The sequence below is a fragment of the Anser anser genome (assembly GCF_964211835.1).
Source record: "Anser anser genome assembly, chromosome: 1".
In the NCBI taxonomy this organism is placed as follows: domain Eukaryota; kingdom Metazoa; phylum Chordata; class Aves; order Anseriformes; family Anatidae; genus Anser; species Anser anser.
Window position 1 is genome coordinate 16,052,453 of NC_139720.1, and position 22,848 is coordinate 16,075,300.

A 22,848-nucleotide genomic window follows, 5' to 3' on the forward strand; every position below is an offset into this window, starting at 1 on the left:
CTGAGTCCTTTCCAGTGGGGGCGACAGACATTTAGTAATGCCAGCCACCTTTGGGAATGAGCCTGTGCAGCAGTTTGCTTCTGATGGGGTCATTTTGCAGGCAGTTCTCTCATAAATAATTATTTTTATCCCACTGTAGATTTTAATGTTCTGGTTTTACCTCTTTCTCCTTCCCTCTAATGCGCGCTGGTGGAAAGCCTGCTCTGTTTTGGTTGAGTTTTCCCATTCGGAGGGAAGTCCGTAGTCTTGTGCAGGCTGGGGGATGACCTGCTGGAGAGGAGCTCTGGGGAGAAGGACCTGGGGATCCTGGTGGATGACAGGTTGACCATGAGCCAGCAGCGTGCCCTGGTGGCCAAGAAGGCCAATGGGATCCTGGCGTGCATTAAAAGGAGCGTGGCCAGCAGGTCAAGGGAGGTGATCCTCCCCCTCTACTCTGCCCTGGTCAGGCCTCACCTGGAGTACTGTGTCCAGTTCTGGGCTCCCCGGCACAAAAAAAGGCAGGGATCTCCTGGAAAGAGTCCAGCGGAGGGCCACAAAGATGATACGGGGCCTGGAGCATCTTCCCTATGAAGAAAGGTTGAGAGACGTGGGTCTGTTCAGCCTTGAGAAGACTGAGAGAGGATCTTACCAATGTTTATAAATAACTGAAGTGTGGGAGACAGAGGGATTTGGCCAACCTCTTTTCAGTGGTTTGTGGGGACAGGACAAGGGGCAATGGCCACAAAATGGAGCCCAGGAAGTTCGGCACCAACATGTGAAAGAACTTCTTCATGGTGAGGGTGACGGAGCACTGGGACAGGCTGCCCAGGGAGGTTGTGGAGTCTCCTTCTCTGGAGATATTCAAGGCCCGTCTGGACGCCTACCTGGGCAGCCTGCTCTAGGGAACCTGCTTTGGCAGGGGGGTTGGACCCGATGATCTCTGGAGGTCCCTTCCAACCCCTACAGTTCTGTGATTCTGTGATCCTGTGAAATGGTCCCAGGCAACAGCTACCCTGCTTCTCTGCCATAAGTACCTCATGCCTCTAGCAAAAGCAGCCCTCCCACTTAAAGACAAACAAAAGTAGATAGTCACCTCTATCTACTGTGGGAAGGAAAACGAGCTTTACTGATGATATAGGACACCCTTTTTAATAAATGAAGTTGAGATTTTAAATTCTTTGTGAAAAATTGTTCAGATGTCGCCCTTCTTTGCCAGTACAGATGTGGGCTGATGGTAGGTGCAGGTCAGTGTTGGTGTCTGAGTGCATCGTAGTTACCAGAGCTCATCTTAATTTATAACCCCAGAATATTTGTCATTGGTACTGCAGTGTGCTTTATTTTACAATGAAATATTTAACGGAAGAACACACATGACTGTCTAGTATTAGATCTGAGAATCTGTCAAAAAAGGTGAAATTTTAAACAAAAGTGTGAAAATGTAGAATGTTTATTGTAGAAGTAGAAAATAAAATGGCAGCTTAGCTTTAAGAGATCACCGTTTGTTTCAAGATGTGTGTTAGCATCTCTGTACAGTCTTGGAAATAAGATATTACAGGTTCTTGTCATTGTCGGAGGCACTGTTATGAGGGGCAGTGTAGCTGCATGTGTGTAGTGGAGTCATGCTGCTGCATTTACAGATATTCCTCTCTTGGCAAGGATCCCCAGACAGGCTTTTGTTTGAGTAAATCAAACTGGATCTTTTAGACACACCTTCCTTGGGTTAATCCTGGATGTTTTCCCTGATGCAATAACTAGATTCTGGGACGGAACTAAGAGAAATATACTCAAACATAATTTTTAATCTAAATTTCATCGAAATGGCAGCATTCAGGAAGAGAATGGGAATTAGCACTAGAAGGCCAATGCAAAGAATGTGTGATGCCTAGGAAAGTAAAGGAAGAAAGCAAAAAGGCATTAGCTAAAAGAAAAAAAATGAAGGAGATTGCACATCACCCTCTGAGCAATGTAAGACTGAATAAAAAGCCAGGAAGAGTGAAGACAAAAGGAGCAATCAGTAGGGAAAAACAGGCAGAAGCACAAGCAGGATTTGAGATGAATAGGGGAGTTTTAGCATGCTGCTGCTATATGCTGCTGTTAACTTCTGCTATATCGGCATGGGAAATATTCTGAACAAATAAGAATGGGTGTTGTATCTTATTAAAGGCTTCTTTATATAAGATAATAGCAGACCTTTGAATTTTTGAGGGATTGTTTTACATCCTACATTTTGCTAACTTTTTAACTTTTTTATTGTCAGCCAGCCACGGTTTGGCTGGCCTGTGTGCGACTTAGCAGTTGCCATCCAGCTGACTTTACTTTTTAATATCGTTTGAAACATTCCAAATCACAAAAGGTGGGCTATGACAAAACAACGGCAATCAGATTGTAATTGATGGGAAGGCACATATAACAAGAAAAGCCGTATTTCCTTTGTGCAGAGATATTTTGAGTAGAAATGAATAGAACAAAGGCAGCATCATCCTGCTGGTCACTGAGTCACCTGCTGACGAATATAACTGTCACACCTTAAAAAAAAGTAAAAAGAGATTTAAAAACATAGATGAGTGAGAAGCTACATTATCTGATCCTAGTCCATACAGTAATCTGGTGGCACTTGCTTCTGCTAAACATGGTACGAAGTTCCGCTAGAAGTGATTTGCTCCAGGCATTGCAGGCCACCTCTGAGGAAGTGACCCAACTGATGTTTATATGGCCAGGACAATCAGTGCAAAAAAGTGGGAACGTGTATACAGATTACCCCTCGCCTGGATTTCTCCCTCAAAGAAAGGAAAAGGTTGTTTGTGAACAACTTTGCTTGCAAAGATTTTTGCTTTTCCCTTGAAATGGAACTAGAATTAGAGCTTGCCCCATAAGTCAGGCATCTGCTCAGTTCATTCTTCTTCTGCTTTGTATTTTTGTAAATCTCCATCTTTTATTTGCCTTTTTCTTCTCTTCTTATAAATGAAACCTTGCACTAAGCACAAAGAATTTGGAAGTGAATGTCCTCAGGCAAGAAGACCTTTCTTTTGTGTCAATGAAACTCTTACAGAAATTTCATTTACGGGATGTTTTTTCTCCTGTCAATTTCACTATTCCTGCCAATCTTGGATTAATTTATCTTGGCTACTTCCAGAAGAAAAGGACTTTTATTCCAGTGCTATTTCTAGCGTCCTCCTTAGCAGACCAACAAAGGCTGTGCAATAAGGATACACAGCCACAGTCCTCAATTGGCTGAAGCAGAATATTCTGCGGAACAGTAAATCGTCTGTCTTGCACGATGAGGGCAGTCGTCTTCCATCACCTGGGCTGTCAGGTCTGGATGCAGTTTTCATTCAAGGTTGCTATTTCTAAAAGGACCTTTGGGAAGAACTGACTTTGTTTGAAAGCTGATGCCTGTTGCCCTGTAATTGCTACTTCATTAAAATACTTCAGTTCAAATTCTTGTATGCCCCTAAGTTCTCTGGATGCCTGTCATGGAGAGTCTCAAATGTAAATTTTTGTTCAATGTGACATTTTTGAGCAAAATCCCAGTTGCAAGATTTAAATTAAAGTTGTCAGGAAGACTGGTTTTCTCTGGAGACCTTAACAAGTTTCAACCTTATTCTCACTTGAATTTTACACAATTCTCTTATTTTGTCAGAAGAAATCTTTCATTCTGATTTCCGTGTAACCTGTTCTAATAAGGAACAGTAAGTATTTGCCAGATAACCAGATCAGTAAAACCTACTGAGTGAAACATGAATATAAACCTAAATGAGTTTGTTTAGACATTACAGTCCACAAGCAGTGCACAGATGATCATAAAACTGCTTATTAAACACACACACAAGAAAAAAAAAATCCAGAAGGAAGAATCAAAGTTATTCATCAAAGTTATTCTGTGCATTTTTGTAATGCATTTTTGCTGTTCATTTTCTTAGACAATACTCAAACTGGTAGAATACTTTTCTGAAAATGCTGTAAGTGAATTACCTTCATCTACATAAGAAAACTCGGGGAATATTATGCAGTTTGATATTTACTACATTATTAACTTAGAACCCTAAAGATTGTTCTACACAAATCTTGTGCAGACTGCCATTTGTTTTTACCAGCTGACTGTGCCTGAGTGATTATAAATGTAATATATCTTTATATGAGTGATTATAAATGTAGTATATATTTATATATATATATACTTACAATTTATAATTGTATAAAACCAATTTCTGTGTAAAACACAATCATTTTATGAATAAGGTGATGGCATAGTCATCTTCATTCTTCATGGTTCACGCTATAACAATTGAACTTTTTTCCTTCCCTGTGTCCATAAATTTGAATGTTCAACTTCTCTGGATTTGTGCATCCATTGTTTTATATTTTAAGTACTCAGTATTGTTTAAAGAAAGAAAGAAAAAAAAACAAGTTAGCAATAACTGGTGTGTCATTTACTGGAAGTCTTGAAAGAGTACTTTTTCTTCCCCAGCCTAGTAATGGCTGAATCATAGAAAATTCCAGAAAGAGAAAACATTTTATCCATTAACAGCAAGCTTTTCTATTGGCATATGAATACAAGAAAATACAGAATTGTTTCACTAAATAGTGGGAAAAACAGGAAATTTTGTGGTAGCCAGCCTCTAGCATGATAGAACTTATTTGTATTACTGTTATGTTTTAAAAGCTCATTTGTGGAGCGAGACAGTGCTGTGCTGTGTGGTGTAGAACTATAGAGCAGAAGGATAGCTGGTTTTTCTAGCGATTACAATTAAAAATTAGGATAAAACAATAGCCAAATAGAGAGCAAGTAGTGCAAGCTAATAAAGGAAAATTGACTAAAAGTATGAAGAATAATTGGATGAAGTGGGATAAATAGGCTGTAATGCATTGATTTAACAAAGAAAAATCAAGCTATAGATCAACCAGATACTATTCTTTGAACAAATAACTGTTTTTATTAGAATGAGAAAAAGTTGAAATTTTCATTTATCTGGATACCACCCATGTTTTGATTTTTGTTCACATGAAAAATTTTTAATTGAGCTTCAGTTCAAGGGTAGGTGGCATTGTTCAAGAACTGTACGATAAGTAAAGGTCTAAGCAAAGATGATGTGACAGAAGGCTGTGAGAAAAGGTACTGCACTGGAAAGAGTAATTAATCTTGCCTTATTTAGCATTCCTGTTGTAGACCTTAATGTCAAAGGTTTCATTTTGCCAATAAAATTGAAACAGAATTAGGATTTGTTGCCACTGGCAATAAATACAGGCTGTAAATGAGAAGGCAGTTCCTAACCTCTGGAAGAGGATGGCGGTAGAGCACAACGTAAAGTGGAGCTTAACTGGTTTTATGAAGTGTGTTGTGGTTTCCTGCAGTAGCATGGGATTGATTTAGGAGTTTTACGCTAGTCCTTTCTTTCAGATGAATCTCAAGAAGTTTAGAAATGGTACTCACATGTCTTTAATGCCTGATTGTGAAAATGACGGAGCAGCCTTTAACTATTGAGTTAACTTGTACTGAGTTCAAAGCAATGAATAATAAAAGTTAGGAGGAAGATGTAGAGGCCATGTGGTCCACCTTGCTGTTCCAAGTAGAGTTACCTTCAAAGATAGATTGGATTGCTCAGGGTTTAGTCCAGTTGAGATTTTAAGGTATCTAAGAACGGGTGTTCTACGGCTTCTCCAGGCAACCTCTTTTGGGGATTAAACATTCTTATGGAGAATAACTTTATCCCCTTATTTTCAATTGAAATTTTACTTCTTGCAGCCTGTGGTAATTGCTTCTAGTCCTTTCACTCTGAGAAGAGATATACTGTGCTGGTAACCCTGCCTAGGTTGTGGACGATACCAATGAGATCCCCCATAACATTGTCTTTTCCTGGCTACACAACCCCACCTGTCTCAGCCTCTTCTCGTATGCTTTACTCCTTTCACCACATTAGTGGCCTCATGATGGACTCCCACCAGTTTTTCCAGTCTCTCTCTTGTACTGGGGCCCCCAAACTGGACACAGTTCTCCAGAGGCAGCCTCGTAATGGCTTACTTTTGAGTGCTCCTACACTTCTGCTCGTGCAGCCCAGCGCGCAGTTGGTCTTTGCTGATTCACGTTCCTGTTGTCCACCAGGACTCTCAGGTCTTTTTTCTGTTTTAAAGCAGTGTTAGAGCTCAAAGAGGATAACTTCCTACAGTAAGATGCAGCAGGCTGACTGCATTTTAGTTTTGATTTTCATCACTATTATTATTATTGTTGTAAATGTGCACCTGATGCAATGGAGCAGAAGCAACATGGGAAATCCCAGGGCCCTGCCATCATACCAATTTATGTGTAATTAATCTTTCTTACGGAAGCATATTCTGCTCAACACCCACCGAAGCCCTGTGTCCTGCCATTGGCTGCGGGTTGTATAACCCGATGTGTTTCTGTTTGTTTGGTACATAGCATTGATTTCCAGTAAGGTAGCACAATGATGGATCTAAGATTAGTTCTGTATTCAAGCTATGATTAGGTTAATTTTATGTTAAATTATGGAATTAATACACAATTAAATAAAAGTAATTATTCTTCCTCATATCTTCGCTCAATTCCTGTAATTAAGAAAGAATACCCTAGTTTTTCTTCAGTTTGCTTTCGTGAGTAGTGTTTGCCGAGTGCTGGGCTTGGTGCAGACATTACTAGTGTATCCTTTTGAAGCACTGCTCAAGTACTAATTACTAGAGCACATCAGTGTTAAAGTTTTCTTGAGTATTACTGCAAGTTATGTTCAAAACAGAGCCAGTCCCCTCGTTCTTTCTTTGCACAAGAGGCTCCGTGCATGGAATGGAAGATGATCTTGGCAGTGCGCTCTTATGGAAGAGTCTGGAAGATAGCAAAAGACAGTTTCAGCTTTTTAACAATCTACAAGATAGCCCCAGGTTATGTTTTCATTGCCCTGAAAAACAACCCCACTCTTCACCCCCTTTTCCAGAGCACTGTTGCTGTTCATCCTATTCCTAAACTGTAACACAGATCTCCATAGGGTGCTTCTGGTGAGTGTTAGGAGAACGGATGAATACCTACCTTTGTTTCCTTTCTCTTTTCCAAGGGTTTTCAAGTATTATCCACATATGAATGCTCTCATGAGAGGTGTGGAAAAGATATTTAAAAAGCTTTTGCAGAGGAGGAACAAATATGAAGTAGTGAAATGACATTTCCAAGGTTACAAAGTCAGAGAGCTGGGATTAAAATTTAGATTTTTGATCTTGGCCTTGAGTTCAAATGATGAACTCTGAGGGACAGAGAAGATAAATTGTATGTAGTTGCTATCCTTGCGCATAGAATAATTGGTCTGAATAGTGTGAGCTGCCAGGGATTTAAAACTTGGCAGCTTAATTAGCTGCGACAAGGAAATGATAAACATGAAAGTGATCTTCACCCAGAGGCAGCAAAGGAAAACAGACAGCTGATATGGGAAGTGTTTGTTTGAAGCATTTAAACCCAAAGACCATTCTCTATCCATCCTCGGCTAGGTGTTCACAAGTAACAGTGATTATTTCAGAGATAAGTTAAGCATAGTTTCAAAAGGAACTCAAAAATATCCGGCATAGAATCTTTAACAAAATCTATTATCTCTTGGTTTTGTGTCAGAAATCTTCACACAATTTTATCTTAAACTTTGTTTTATATATACTTTCCAGTAGCTTCACTGGATTTTTAATTCAAAGTATATTTAAATTTTAAATATAGCGTACAGCAGTAAATGATGAATACTGAACTCTGTACATCGTATAAAGAGTAAGTCGTCTCCTATGTGGGTAAGTAAGTCATATATAAGAACATTTAAAAAGTTGTCTATATAAATTTAAAGGAGAATTTGCCTGCAGAATAGAAGTATACAGCTATAATGTGCTCCAGAGGTTATCAGACAAGTTTATTGCCCAACATATGGTTCATAGATTAAAAGGTAACTATTCTGCACTGTAGAGAATCTTAGTCTTTATTACATTAGTTTTCACCGTGCTTTATATAGCTTTAATAATGTCGATGTGGTACTTAGTTGCCACATCTCATACTGAAGAAAAGAGCAATGTGTTTGTCCTTTTAAATAGGTAGCACATTCACAAACACTGCCTTGCTTTCATTGTGCAGGCTATGTAGAAATACACATTCCCAAAATAGCCATTCAGTGTTTTTCTAAGTGCAGTTTTATTTTTCACAGTACATTAGAAACGAGGCCTATTTCCTAGCTGCTTTAACTTTTTCATTGCATCCTCAGAGTAATGCTGGTTATACTTAGCATTTATGAATGGCTGCTGGTGGAGAAGTCGCAAACCTCACAGCAGTAGGGAAACATAGCTGCGCCCACGTAACAATTAAGAAAGTACAATTTAAGAGCTAAACCCGTGGTGGAATGGGTAAATTCAATTTCCTCAGGTAAAATTTCTGGGTTCTGCACATCGAAGTTAGGGGATCGTAGGGTCTGTGCATGGGATTCACCAAAGTCAGTGTCTTGAGCAGAGGACTAGCAAGCCATGCTGTAGGAGATGGCAAGGGGACAAATAGCTCCCTCCAGAGTGGGGTGATACCTGCCTTCTCTTGTAGTTTTCAGCCATCAATCTCCTTCTAGAATGAGATGTCTGACCTGGGGCAGGTCTTTCTCAAAAGAGGTCAGCAAGGTCCCTTTAAGGTGCAGTAGGGCTTGGTGATTTGGGCACGTAATGCACCAGATGGTGCAGGTCCTTTTTAAATAAGCTCAGCTTGAGAGAGCAGTTCTCTAGACAAGCTTGTTCTGGGTCTTTCCAGCTGGTGATGTTACCTTTTGTATAAAACTTCTTGGCTTGGAATATAGAATCCAGTTCTTCTCACCTCTGCTATGAGCAGAGCATCTCCACAGAGCACATGGAGGGCTGGAGCATGGGTGGGAAGAGGTTTAACCAAAATCTCAGGTTAGAGCAGAAGAAACTGAGAATGATGTTTTGCTTGTTTGTTGGCAGAAAAGCAGAACTGCTTACTTGGGATGCTTGCAGACTGCTTTGTATTAAGTGAGAGGTAAAGAAGGAGGCTGCTTGGGCCTAGATCTTGCAGAGGAAATTTTAAAAGCAGCAGCTGGATGATGCATTCAGGTGGATTAATCATTCAGACATCAGAAATCAAAGCCTTTGGTTTTCTGGTTGTCATTTATGTGCTATGTTAATGTTATTTCAATTGTTAATGTTATTTCAATGGTTTTATCCATCCTGAACATGAACGAAAAATGTCTGTGTATATTGGTGATGTCACTCTAAGGAATTTTCTTGGGGTCTGCCATGATTTTTCCTTTCTCTGCTGGAACAGATGGGATGAAAGACAACAGAAAAGACTGTGTGATAGAAGCATACACTGCCAAATTAGTATTCACACTGCACACATTTAAGTTTGCTGTGCAATTAATTTTGTTTTCTAAGGAAGGAGAAAATACAAGTCTGTTGAGATGTAGACTATGTGCAGCATATGTCTGAAATATACTACAGATGTAATATTTGATTGTATGAATATTAAAACCTGAGACTGGATTTAGAAATCTCAATTAAAGCACCACGAGTGGCATGAATGTTAAAGGTGCTGAACAGTTGCGATTTCATGGTATTTGGTGCTAGAAACCTCCAAACATATAAATTCCTGGATGCAGATGTAGACTGGTCAGTAGAGGTTGTTGGCTTTGGATATTTTTGCCAAAGCCTGTATTCCAAAAAAGGACCTCATCTGCCACCACGAGCGATGAGCTCAGATGGTGTCACAGCAGAATTACTCTTTTTGGTTTGTTTTTTAAACAGTCCTGAAATGACTGTTGATAATATGGGTGCATCTGTGTGTTTGAGCCCAGGGAAGACTTTTGTGCCAGTTATTTCCCAGAATTTATTTTTTTTCTTACATAGGACATATGCTCAAAATTGTTACTAGTAAGGGCATCGTGCCCAGTAGTGAGTGCAGCTATGGTGCTCTCATACGCACATATGCATGCTGTTACTCCTCATTGCTCAGCGTGGAGTTTTCCCTGAATGACTGTGGGACTGGTGCCAATAAATTTTTTATGTTTTATTGAGTGGTGCTGTAATAGACTAATTCAGAATGAGAAGAAAATGTGCATTTACTGTAAAGTTGTCAAAGTAGGTTTCTGCCATTTATTCCAACATCACCGGGGATGTGTGTTAGGGTGACCACAGTGGCTTTAAGAGCTCCTCCCTAGCCATATAGCAATGTTGGATGCTTGGGAGCTTCTTTTTTTCTTTTCTTCCTGATCCAAAGAAAACCAAAGCCTCTACGGTAGTTAAGTTAGACTTTCCATGGGTTTTGAACTGTCTAGCTGCTCCATGCTCAGGAGCAGCATTGTCTCTGGCCACCTGTCCCTGATAGTTGTGATGTTAGGACGGTGAGGAAGGAAGCTGAAGAGCACTTGCTGGCTTCATCAGTTTTAAAATTAATGCTGGTATCAAGCTCAGCGACCTAAGAAAGAAAGGAGGCTTAATACAGCACTGAATGACTGATTTCTACAAAACAGACAGGACTTGGATTTAAAAGTTCTTAGGAGATCTGTGTTAGATGGTCAGTCAGGTTCTTACAATAAATAAATATATAGCTTGCTATCAGCAAAGGCTTTATTGCGTCCATCTGGAGTTTTTCTTGCTGATTGGAAGATATTGCAATGACCTATTGATTATTTTAGACCAATTTTGTGGATCCTTAGTAAGAATTCATTGCAATCATTCTCATGGGCTGAGTTCTAAAAATGTTAAGCCGTGCAAGATAAACATTATTAATGCAACAGCTTTTAATTAAAATTCAAAAGGATAGAATATTAATAAGATTTCACATATGAACTAATACTTGTAGTGTCACTGGAATACTAACTATTTTTTTATGCCATAGACAAATTATTTTGATCATTTGTGTGATTTCAATACGAAAATAGATTTCCACACGTGGAAGACTGAGGTTTTTAATGAAGACATTTACAGATTTGGGAGATTTACAAAGATACCTTGTTTCTGGTGCTGTATGAATATTTATAACTGTGAAGTTTTAGATTCATAATGTTGAGTTTTAAAACACATGTGCAAGATGAAGCATTCAGAAATGAGATGGCAGAAATAATCGGCTCTGTGCAAGGAGTGGGACGGAAGGATGATAAGAGAGCAGGATCCTGACAGAGCTTCTGGGAGGTAGGAGAAGTGGCAGGAGCTGGCCGGAGCGTGGTGGCAGCAGGATACGTGGGCAGAAAGCAGGAATCAGTCACAGAGTAAATGGGCTTGAACCAGAGGGTAATGTGAAATAATGTGATCCCATCTGTAAAGATTGCATCATATTTCATTACACCATAAAAGGCTGAATTAATGGCGAAATTGCAGTTTTGTGGCTGGAAGATTCATTTATTTAATGTGTATTCTCCAGCTTATAAGTACATACCACCCGCCTTCGCTGTGTGGGTGCAGTAACATCTACGGAGTGTGCAGTACTGTGTTCTGTGAGTAATTGGCAGAAAATGGTAGATACATCATTCGTGAACGCCTAGCTCTACCTAATCGCTTCAGCAGCTGCATTCTCCCAAGTAGCAATGCCATGCTTGTGTCCTTCTACAAGAAGACACATGTACGTATATTAATGAGTTTGTTGTGGAGGGGAATACTGGGGCTGCTGTCATGTATCTCAGCCAAGGAAAGGGCTGTTTTTAAGCTGACATTGTTTTGCAGTTCCCCTGTGTATATATTGAAGTTATGATTGTAAATACACTGTTGTAATTAGAAAAAAAAATGGAAATAAAGCTCAGATACTCCAGCTTCTATCTACCAGGTCGGTGACAGTACGGTACCTTTCCTACCATACTTATGGCAGTTATGTCAGTGCTGTCTAATAAAATGTGAAATGGTTTCCACAGGAAGCTCCACCAGCTGAGGTTGCTCAGAGCCACCCCAGATAAAGCTCCACAGAGTACATGGAGGGAATCTGACCCTGCTAGGAGGTGAAGGAAAGGATAAGAGGTGCAGCATTTTGAAGATGTACTATCTGAAAAGAAGCACTGTGAAAGTGGGGTAGCACTTTGCCATGCTAATCCTCTTTTTTCTTAACTGAAAAATGACTGAAAGGTCAGATTCTATAAGGAACATTAAAATTATGTATTTTTTAACACTTTGTGGTGCATTTATTAATACACTATTTACCTTCTGAGTGACTGGAAGGGAAGTTGGGACATTTAGCACAATTCAATTCAGATACAAAACCATGGATCAAAAGCTAAGGTTAAATTGTGGTGTTATCCTTTTTTTATTCATAAGAAAAAAAAAAGAAAATAGTACAATTTTCCCCAAAGGTGAACGAATATTTAGCACAGAAACTTGCTCTTTGCTGAGGAAGCACCCATGAACTGGGTTCAAAAAAGACTGATTTTTCTTTTTCATTACCTTTCAAGCTCCCACTGCTCCCAGCTTGCTAACTCCTGCCTCTCCAAGCTATAGTAATAGGCCCTTTGTTTGCCACCAGGTTTGGCTTAAACAAGGGAGATAGCTTGATTTTCCTTTTTTTTTTTCTTCTTTTTTTTTTTTAATATTCCTAATGCTATGTACATTTAGCAAGTCTATTGGTTTTAATGAGGACTGATTTGTTTTTCTGGATCCTGGACACCTTATGGCAGGCACTAGTGCTTTCCAGCATTAGAATATCCTACAATATTAAACATAATTTAAATTAAATTGAAGTTATCAGAATAAATGAGTAATTGAATGAGGTAGTTTTTGTGAAATACCTGGGGGATTTTCATTCCCTGCTTTTATACTTACTAATTTGCAGAGAGCACTTATCTGCAGTGAGACTCTGGAGTGTCATTATTCTGGTCCAGGTAGCACTGGGGGATGACTGCAAATACTCCTCTGTCTTTCTCCTCTTCCCAAAAGCCTTGGTGGTCTACGTTTATGAAATAGGGATGATGGTGGTGATTCTCTTTCATAAAGGTTCTGTTGAAGTTAGGCACTTATACATTGAGTGAAAATACCAAAGACAAGATGAAAATGTTGACATTTTGCTTTTCATTGCAGTGCTAAGCTGTAGGTATTACAGAGTGCAGCCTATTCGTTCTATTCTGGAAACTACGTCTGTATTTTGGGAAGAGGAGGAGGGTCAAGACTTTGTTGCTCCTGGTGCTTTCATTTAATTTCCAGCACTGCCTGTGCTGCAAACTCTTCAGTTTAACTCTGTCGTTAAATTCAACCCATTTCTTTAATGGATTTGACTACAGGGTCTGTCCTCAAATTTACAGAGCACTCTGTCAATTACAGACTTAGGTTGAGGGTCGGTATTTTTTTTTTATTTTCCTTTTAAATAATAGTCTGAAATCCTCCTTGTATTTTACCATTTTTCTGTTATGAAGAAGAAAACAATTTCCCTCCCTGTAGTTTCTCATGTGAGACTGGTGAAGTCTGTGCAAGACCCACATTAATGGGGGTGATAACTGAGTTTATAAAGTGTGGCTGTGTGCAGAGATGCATCTGGTGCAGCAGGGTGAATAAGCATAAAAATGGAAACGGGTTTTTCCCAATCTCACAGCAGATACTGCAACAGTATTTTAAAATGACCCAATAGCTGTGTGACAGAATCCCATTAAATTAGGAAAGTGAATACTCCTTTGTGTATCTTGGTGATCTTAAGCCTCTGAAGGCATTTTTAATCCCTGTCAAACACTGGTACTTTCACTTTGCTTAATAGCTATATAATTTAGTCTCTTTACACACTAAAAAAATAAAATAAAAAAAAATCCAGTGTTTTTTTAACATAATTAAATGGTAATCCTTAAAACCTTTGCGTGTCTTGCCTGTGCTTAACGTGTGGTGAATGAGAGAACCTAGTGGATGATGTAAAGAGTTTTCTATCAAACAGGACCAAATTTTAAGGATTTTTATCATCAAAATTAACTGTTTTTTAATAAAAGACAGTCACTGTGTCATTTCACTCTATGCTGAAAGCTTTTGTAACGCAGTGCATTATTACTGCTAAACAGGGAATTCAAAGATGTAATTGCAATATGTAAGTATACAATGGCACTCCCCCAGCTTGCCTCCGAGGCACTGTTTTTGAAAATCAAGTGTAGACTTTTGGAAAATACAGCAGCCTTTTCCTTTGAGCGCTCTTAAACTCTACGTCTTACATTGGCATCCTGTAAATCAGAAGAATCTGCTATGGATTGGAAGACTTCAGTACAATTTCAGGATCTGATCCTTAGATATTTTGCCTTTTAAAACTGAGAGTAAAGGATAGCCATGTGTTTCCCGTAGTCCTGTATCATAGCTAAAGTCCAGTAGCCTTTGGAGCTAAAAAGCTGGAAGGGCCTTACTGACATAGAATCGTAGAGTCATTTAGGTTGGAAAAGACCTTCAAGATCGCCATGTCCAGCCATGTAACTGGACCTACTGAGTCCCATCACTAAACCATGTCCCTTACTGCCACATCTACATATCTTAAATACCTCCAGGGATGGGGACTCCACCACTTCCCATGGCAGCCTCCTCCAATGCTTGACCACCCTCTCCGCGAGGTGTGGTCAAACACTTCTATAATCAATGCACTGACACCCAGTGCATTGTTTATAAAAGACTTTTTGTTTCTTCGTTGTCATACACGCACGTCTCGTCTCTGCCACAAGAGATGCCAGCGACGTGCACAAAACAGCAAAGTGCCGTAATTGATTGAAACGATTTTTTAGGCAACTTTTGGAAGACAACAACAGATATGACAAAATATCCTCTGCTGCCCTGCTGAAGCGATTGATTCATCATGGGAGGCTGTGTTGTGTTTGAGAGTAATATTAGCCACAAAGTTTGTATACGTAGGTATGTAATTGTGTGTCGAACAATATATATTCAAATTTGCAATATTTTCTTGTGTAAATATCATTGTTCATATTCTCTGTGATTTTCAAATGCAGAAGATGAAACTAGATTTACTAATATTTATGAGATAGATTATTAGATTTAGATGATTATTAGATTTACTAATATTTACTAATATTTACTAATATTTATGGTAGCTTTTATTATTTTAGAGGACAGCAGTGTCTTGCAGGAGGTACTGGCAACTGAACCTGCACTGTGCAGAGCAGAACCTCGAGACAAGTTAATCCTGTTATTTTGGGTGATGCCAGCCTGCAGTACAGCACAAGTGTGGGTCGTGAGGTACTTTTTCAAAATAGGAATTGAAGGAAGACGGTGTACATGCTAAAGAGGGAAGCAATCAAGTTATGTCATTTCGTGCAAGAGGTTTTCAGCATAATTTTAAAAAATCAGCTAAGAAGATGAGTAAAAAGTTTGCAATCAAGCTGGATCAGAGGAGAGCAGATATTGTGAGGGAATCATACAAGACCTGACAGAACTGCTGTGGGTGGGCAGATTCACCCCCATCTGTCACTATATAGCCTACCATATGGGCTGCCAAGGGGTTGTTGAGGTTTTTTGGTATTCCCTTTTTCAACTTAGGAGGTGATGTTTTGATGCTTCAAGAATGAAATGGCTTTTCCTTGTGGTTTTGTGCCATGATCTGAACTATTTGATATACTAATATTATGGTTGTTGATTAGGAATACACTGATGACGAGTAAGAGTACAGCGACAAAGAACACTGGTGGAGGGTGTCAACAGGAAGAAGATGAGAATATCAAATGGGAGGAGCAGAAAACCAGAGTATCGCCTCTCAACAGTTAAATTGTAGAAACTAGATTCAGTTTAATAGCCGAGTGCAAGGTTAGAAGTCTTCAGGTCTAAGAAAATTTTTGTAGAAATCTGGATATCACCAGTTGGAAATGGAGAGGAGAGGCTTGCTGTTTTAGTCATCATTCTGTTGTCCTGCTGCTGTATCGGTATTGCTAAATGTCTATAATTGGGACAGTTGATGCAAGAGGTACTAGGAAGCATTGCTATAACCATGTAATAGTGCTTCTTGCTATATGTTTATTGACATCCTCATTAAAAAAAATAAATGAAAGTAAAAAAAATGGTGCAATATGGAGGTAAAAGGGTGTTCAGGAAGACTGGAGAACTCATCTTCCAAAAGGAGACTAAGTAGCTCACTTAGCCTAGCAGAAAGATGTTTCAGAAATTATAATTGCTCTTTAAAATCAGAGAATAAATGTCTCAGAGGAAGAAAAACTATTGATTTTTTATGATGATCTAGGCACATGAATGAAGGCATGTGTGACCTTGCCATGAAAAAATTTTGTTTGTAAGTTAGAAAAAGTTTTTATCAACCAAAGATTCGGGGTGTCTTGAACTTCTTTTTATATGGATTATCAGGGACAGGAAAATTTAAAGTATTTTAAGATGGGACAGTTTTGTTTTGTTAAAAGCTATTATTGTGAGGTGGTTAGCTGTACCCTCGAGGGTTTGGATGACCAAAGAGGTCTGTTACAGGCATGTCACTTTGTTCTTTTGAAGTGTATGACATAAAAAAATCCACCTTGTTTACAGAAAGTAAATGTTTTAATGACAATAAGAGAAGTGTTTGATAACATTGGATAGTTGTATATCTCATTTTGATAAAGAAACAAAGGAGGAAATAATATTTTTCCCAACTTAGATGAGTTTGTGTAACCAAAATGAGCCATTGATCTGTTGCACAGAAAAGACCAAAGGGAAATTACTTTTTAAGGAATCTAAAGGCTGTAAACTGATTAACACAGTAGTCCTGGGAATGGTGATGAATCAAAGTGATGAAATGGATTTTTACAGCCTTTGTGATCAGCTTTATTATATGCCTAATGTCAAAGATGAGGTTAGATCTTATCCTTTCTGTGACTTTCCATTTTCATTATTCATAGCCAAAGGAAATTCAGCATCTGAAACATTTTGTCTGACAAAGGCAATTCCCACTGAAAACTGTGTCTGCGTTCATGTGTTTTGTAATATCAGTGCTGCTGTTGATATTAATATTACTAGCTTTATTATAGGAGTCCAGAAAGGAGCCAATCAAACCAGTGTCTAATTGCGCAAAGCAATGTTTCAAAATCACAGAATGGTTGAGCCAGGGAGGGACCTCTGGAGGTCATCTGGTCCAACCCCCTGCTCCAGCAGGGAGGTTTAAAAGGCAAGGTAAGGGATTAGACAGACATGATAGGAAATGTAGACAGGGAAGTAGCAGAGTCTGAATAACTACCCAGTCTCCAAACTGGTGTCCATGGTTGCTCTGAGTGCAGCCTCTGTGTGTGAGTGGAAACTGCTGCATCTCCTTTGTCACTGCCGTGTATGGGATGTGAAACTGGGAGGCAGAACCACGTTGTCCAACACTCCAATTATATCAATAAATGCTACCATATTGCTTTGCAGTCCTTATTTCGAACAAGTCTAACCAAGGGATATTTTTTGTTTCTTTAGCACCTTGCCAATGCGCCTGTTTCCCTTCCCCAGGCTTCACGTGGTGCTTAGCAGGGCTGTAGCATCCCTCCTGCCTGAGAGCCGCTACGCTTGGAACATATGCTGTCTTTGGCTCCTTCCAGATACGCCAGCTTCTTCCTATCTTGTTTTCATTTCCAACACTTTGACATCTCATTTCCCATATGCTGCCCTTGCTTTCTCCTGCTGTTTCTGTAAGTTCATCTGCACAGATGAGTTGCCACAGTTTAACACATTGGTGAAGCTGTCGTAACCCTGCAGGCCTTTAGTGATGAAAATGCAAGCTTAAACTTTCTAGATTAACCCTCTTTCGTAACAAAGGTCTAAATGGGTGGGACAGGCAGATGCAAGTGTGCAGTTCCATAAGCCTGCTTTGCTCTAGAAGCTGTTCTCAAGCTCATAGAGCCCATCTTTCACTAACCTGCAGTTACTCCATGTGCCTGGCCTCTTTCCAGCAGCAGTAATTCCAATGGGAGTTTCTTGGCTTGTGCTTGCTCTTTCTTTAACGCCTCTGAATATTCAGAAATGCCAGACACGGTATGATTGTTGTGCTCAAGCTGCACACAAAAGAGGAAGGCAGGTACATTTGCAGGGTTAAAACCAGTTAATAGCAGTAACGCTATTGTTCAAGTTCATTTTCAGTATTCAACAAAAGTGTATGAAGAGCAAAGTCACATCAGGCCTTCGAGTCGGTGGAGTGATTCAGGACCTGCATTTGGAAGCCTATGGTCTTACCCCACCTCCTTCCCCTGCAGCGAGCAGGACGCGGGATGCTAAGGCAGCCCCAGCCACGTGTTTATTGCTCAGAGGTTCTGTGTGGCACGCTATGGCTATACCAGTTGTTGGGCTGTTGCAGTTCAGGTTAGCAACATGTAAAACCGTCTTGATCTGTTATCATCTGAAGGTGAAATGTTAAGGATGGCTTTACCTGTTCTCCTAATCTTTGTCCAGATGTATATAGTCAAAGCATGCATCAGAACAGGCTGTCTTGGAGAACGTTATGGCTGTACTTACAAGGATGTGTGATAGTCTGCAATAGGAAGGAGACACGGAATAAGTCAGAACATTTATAATTCGAGTTGAATACTGTTGTTCGAATCAACATGATTTAGCATTAGTCCCTCAGTTCTTCTGACAGGTTGGTGTCTGTCTGTTGTATCTGATTGGCATTGGCGTAGTCCCATAGCAATGAGCTACCTGGCTGGGCAGATTGCACCACGGCTCTTTGCAGCACTTACATGGCCAGCCTGCAAGTGTCCACAGCAGAAATTGTGGACCTGCCACCTCCCACCTGAACCTTTCACCACTTAAAAGTCAGCTGGGGAGCAAGACTCTGTATTCCACATGTATGTAAGCCGTAACTAAAATACAGCTATTTTTTAAATAACTGTGCTCTGTCTTCTGCTTGGCAGCACAGGTCATTCTCGTTGGGGCTGTAGCCAAAAGGAGGTTTTGACAGCTCTCAGTGTGACAGCACAGCTGCATGGGGCAGGGGATGCTGCGGTGTCCTTGCTGCGTTGTCCATGCAACGCTGCAGCCTGGTGCCTGGTCCAGTGCAGTGCCTGTGCTGGAAGTCATCAAACGTGGTGGCAATAAGCTTTAGCAATCCCTAAAGAAGGAGAGAAACAATGTCAAGGTGTAGAAGCAAGACCATTTTGTGAATGTGGATTGTGTTTTGTTATGATTACTTTTGTTCCTCTTAGTCCGGCAGTTTTGACATGCAATGACCTGATAGAGCACAAGGAGAGGTCATGCACAATTGCGGAAAGAGAGTGTGTACATCTGTTGAAATTGCCACCATTTTGGATCTCCTTCAACATTTAATCATTTGTTTCTTGGCTGTGGCGCTACTTGCCATTTCGCTTTGTGTTATTTCAACTGAGTTGCAAAAAAGATGGAGAGATTCATTATCTCTGAGGACTGTTTTTCTTGGACCGAGTAGTTTGAGTAGTTGGATAGTGATTTCCAAAGTATTGTGCTAGAAAAATTCAACAAGCTTTTGCAAACCAGTGCCAGAGTATTATATCTTCATTTTCTTAAAAGCAACAATGTACAATAAATGTTTTTAAGATGTTGAAAGGTACTTCTAGGTTATTTAGATTTATTCATTAATTTTAGAAGAATGACAAATTCTGTCCAAAAAAGCTGACATCATTAGACAGAAACTTTGTCAGATATAACAGATGGGTTGGAGCAGCCCCTCCTGAAAGATTGGGGCAATCAAAGCTGTGATGCAAACAACCTGGCAGCTTATCCACAAGTTTTTTTTTGGTTTTGATTGAGAGCTCCCAAGCCTGGCATGATCTCCTCTGCTGCTGAATGAGCTGACCTGGGGCCTGATGTGTTTCGAATCTTCTAAAGACCTGCTCGAAGGGGGCATTCTCCTTTTCTTCAAACATTAGACATAGTCACTTTATAAAAATCCTGACTCTTTAAAGGAGGCAAGGGAGGAAAGTGAGGGCGTTAATTTGCTTCAAATCCATACTGCACATTTTCAGTATGCATATGTCGTAGAAAGATTAGTCTGGGTATTCTTTACTGTGGAAATACCTCAGTTGTTTTTTTGTTCTTGATAGCGCAACTTTATAGTTTTGACATTCTTGCAGATGATCCATATTAAAATCTTTTATATTTATCTGACTCAGTTACTTTGGGTGGTTTTGTAATTGTGTTTATTTGCTTTTAAAGATAAAGTACTTGCTTTAAAATTCCAAGGAGATGCATGTGCTTTTGTCATTTTCTTTACATTTTAGAAAATAAATTAGGGCTGCCAAACTTTGTCACTGACATTGCATTCCCCATAGGAGCTGCAGTATTTACCGTGGTTGTATAATATCACAGCCTGACCTTTTTCTGCCACACAGTTTTTCTCCCTGTCAGGAAGAAATTAAAAAGACTGCACTAATAGGCAGTTAGGGCTGCACAGGTTGGTATTAAAAATGTTCGTATTTAGTGCTTATCATAATCTATGCAAATATTCTTCTGAATTTTTGAAATTGGATTGCTATGCCGTAATAAACATCACCAGTGTTGCCCAGCAGCCAAGCTGTGTTAGCGTGTCATTTGGATTTGCAGATTATAAATTTCCCTGTTTTGTTTTCCACAGAAGTGAAATATGTCGTTTATTTATGGATAAACGGTGAGCTTCTAGCTGAGAATATATAACCAGCGGGTGCAAAAAGCAACTTGGAGCCATGTCGGGTGTGGAAGGTGCCTGTTTGTATGGGGCTGGAAGTAGACCAACACACTTTCAAGTGATTCTTTATTCTTTGCTTTTCTAACTATCTAGTATCAACGCGCTATGCATTGCTGCTGACAACTGGCAATTTCTGGCTTCACAGTAGAACTGGATTTCGAGAAGATTTAGATGTGTAGAGTTAAAAGTGGCTTCATGAAGCCTTGTCTGGTTGAAGTAAATAGGAGTCTCATAGCAGGAGTCAGCAGGCCAAGTCTTGACATTTGTTGTTATTTTCCTACCTATAAGAAGAAAAAGAAAGGCAGTATTGGAAGATCAGAGACTGCCTGGATGATTTTGGTGACTGGAGTAGTGCAGTATGATGTAAGTTTTGACAAGCAGTTAGCAATTTAATTTAGAGAGCCTTAAGAAGCGAGGGCGCATGAACATTAGCATTTTGATTCCAATCACGTCTGTGCTTCTTGAATCTCCATCTCCCCAAGATTCACACGACTGCAGTGATCTCGGAGGATGCAATTCTTTGTTTCAGACAAAACGAGCCTGGAAGAGATGTTCCAGTCACTAGCAGGCAGGTTGTCCATGGAGCCAGGCCCAAAACATGAGCGCGTGGAGACACCAGGTCCTCGGTGCCAGCAGCTTCACTCTGGGGATCGTCTCCTGCTGCACCCCAGGAGTTGCTTGTATAGTCTCAAATGGCAGAACTGGTGAGGAAGACGAGCTGAGGAAGGGAACCAGGGGGATCTAAAGACCTTGCCCCAGCGTACAGGGGAGTCAGTAACATCCAGACGTAGGTGTCATAATTTATGACTGGTAGTGTCTCAACTGACTCAGGTGCTTTCACAAGCAGTCAGCTGAGCCTATTGTCCATCATGGGTTATTGTATTGAAATAAAAATGTTTTATGCTTGGTGGTCCACATGTTTTTTATGCTAAAATTTCTGAGGTTAGCACATCCGGGCATTAAGACAATGGGGTGGCATTTAAAGGAAGCTGCATTTTGAGCAGGGGAAAAAAGAAATGTGAGCTTTGATATTTTTGATGGTTATTACTGCGTGAAAGCCAATGGGCTGCTAGGTATGTGAAGGATTGACTATTCAGTATTGCAGACGGCACAAATTAACAGAACAAGATGAAAAGTGCTTATGCAACACGAACAAAGCTATTTGCGTGTTTTCTTGAAGGTTTATTGAGCTCTCCCTGAGAACACAGGCACAATATCTGTATTCATCTGATCTCTGTGAAAAACAATAGAAGGCTTCCTTTTTTTTTTTTTTCTTTTCATTTTGTTCATTTGAGTTATTTATGAGTTCCCGTTTGTGTGGAATGGTTGATTCATTTCAAAATTAAACAGAAACTTCTGTCAAACGCTCCTGTTTGGTGCAGATTCACATTCCTGCAATGTGGTGCTAACGCATTTCAAAACGATCATGTTCTGGCTAGACAGAAGTAATGCAGTGGAGAGTGTCAGGCAAGCTGGCGGCAGGGCATTTAAGCTGCAAGACCTAAAACCAGGAGTCTGGGAGGATTGCTTGCAACGTGTTGGATGCCATAGATTAGTTCTGTGTGACCTTTAATGAGAGTGAAAACATACTCAATTTTTGAGCTGTCTTTCCCTAGACAGTACACTGAGTTCTGAAATCCCACGTTTTGGCAGAAAAAAAAAAATAGAGCACAAAGCAGTGGCTGTGCGGATTTATTTAAATTAAAAATGCAAACCCCATTTCTAGCAGAACGTGACCGATCATAGGAAATACAAACAGCCAAGGCAATGGCAATTCACCTCCTGGTGTCCTTCAGCCAAAACTTCAGTCAAGCACAGGTTGTCCCTTGGTGTTGCCTGATTTCCCAGGGTGTCAGCGTGTGGCTGCATATGCAGGAGGTCACGCCTAATATTTGTTACAATCTCTTTTGATTTACAGTCAGGAAGTACAATATGAGCCAAATTCAAATCAGTGGTGTCTGTCTTGCAGGTACTACAGTGCTACCATTTTGCAGATGTCTGGAGTTCAAGACGACAGGCTGGCGATCTGGCTGGCCGCCCTCACAGCCTTTATAAACTTCATTTTCACTCTCGTGGGAGTCTGGCTTGTTGAAAGGATGGGTCGCCGGAAACTCACACTTGGCAGCTTAACAGGTGAGTGCTTCGTGAGTGAATGGGGTAGGCCTCGTGGTAACAAGAATAAAACGAAGATAAAGTTTCAAGTGCTAATTTTATCAAAGCAATCCTCTTCAAACTAATGATGTTGACCCCTGTCTCCTTGCTGAAATCCTGTAGATTTTCAAGAATAGTAATACGGTACCACAGCCAAGAGCTGGTTA

The 22,848-nt window shown here is 40.0% G+C and overlaps 1 protein-coding gene across 1 annotated transcript in view; it reads left to right on the top strand.

Moving 5' to 3' along the window:
- The window catches only part of SLC2A13 (solute carrier family 2 member 13), a 159,800-nt gene that overhangs the window by 90,262 nt on the left and 46,690 nt on the right, over positions 1-22,848 (top strand). Inside the window, exon 5 of the mRNA XM_083825750.1 lies at positions 22,500-22,663. Coding sequence (XP_083681876.1) covers positions 22,500-22,663 — 164 coding nt within the window. The remainder of the gene's footprint in view (positions 1-22,499; positions 22,664-22,848) is intronic.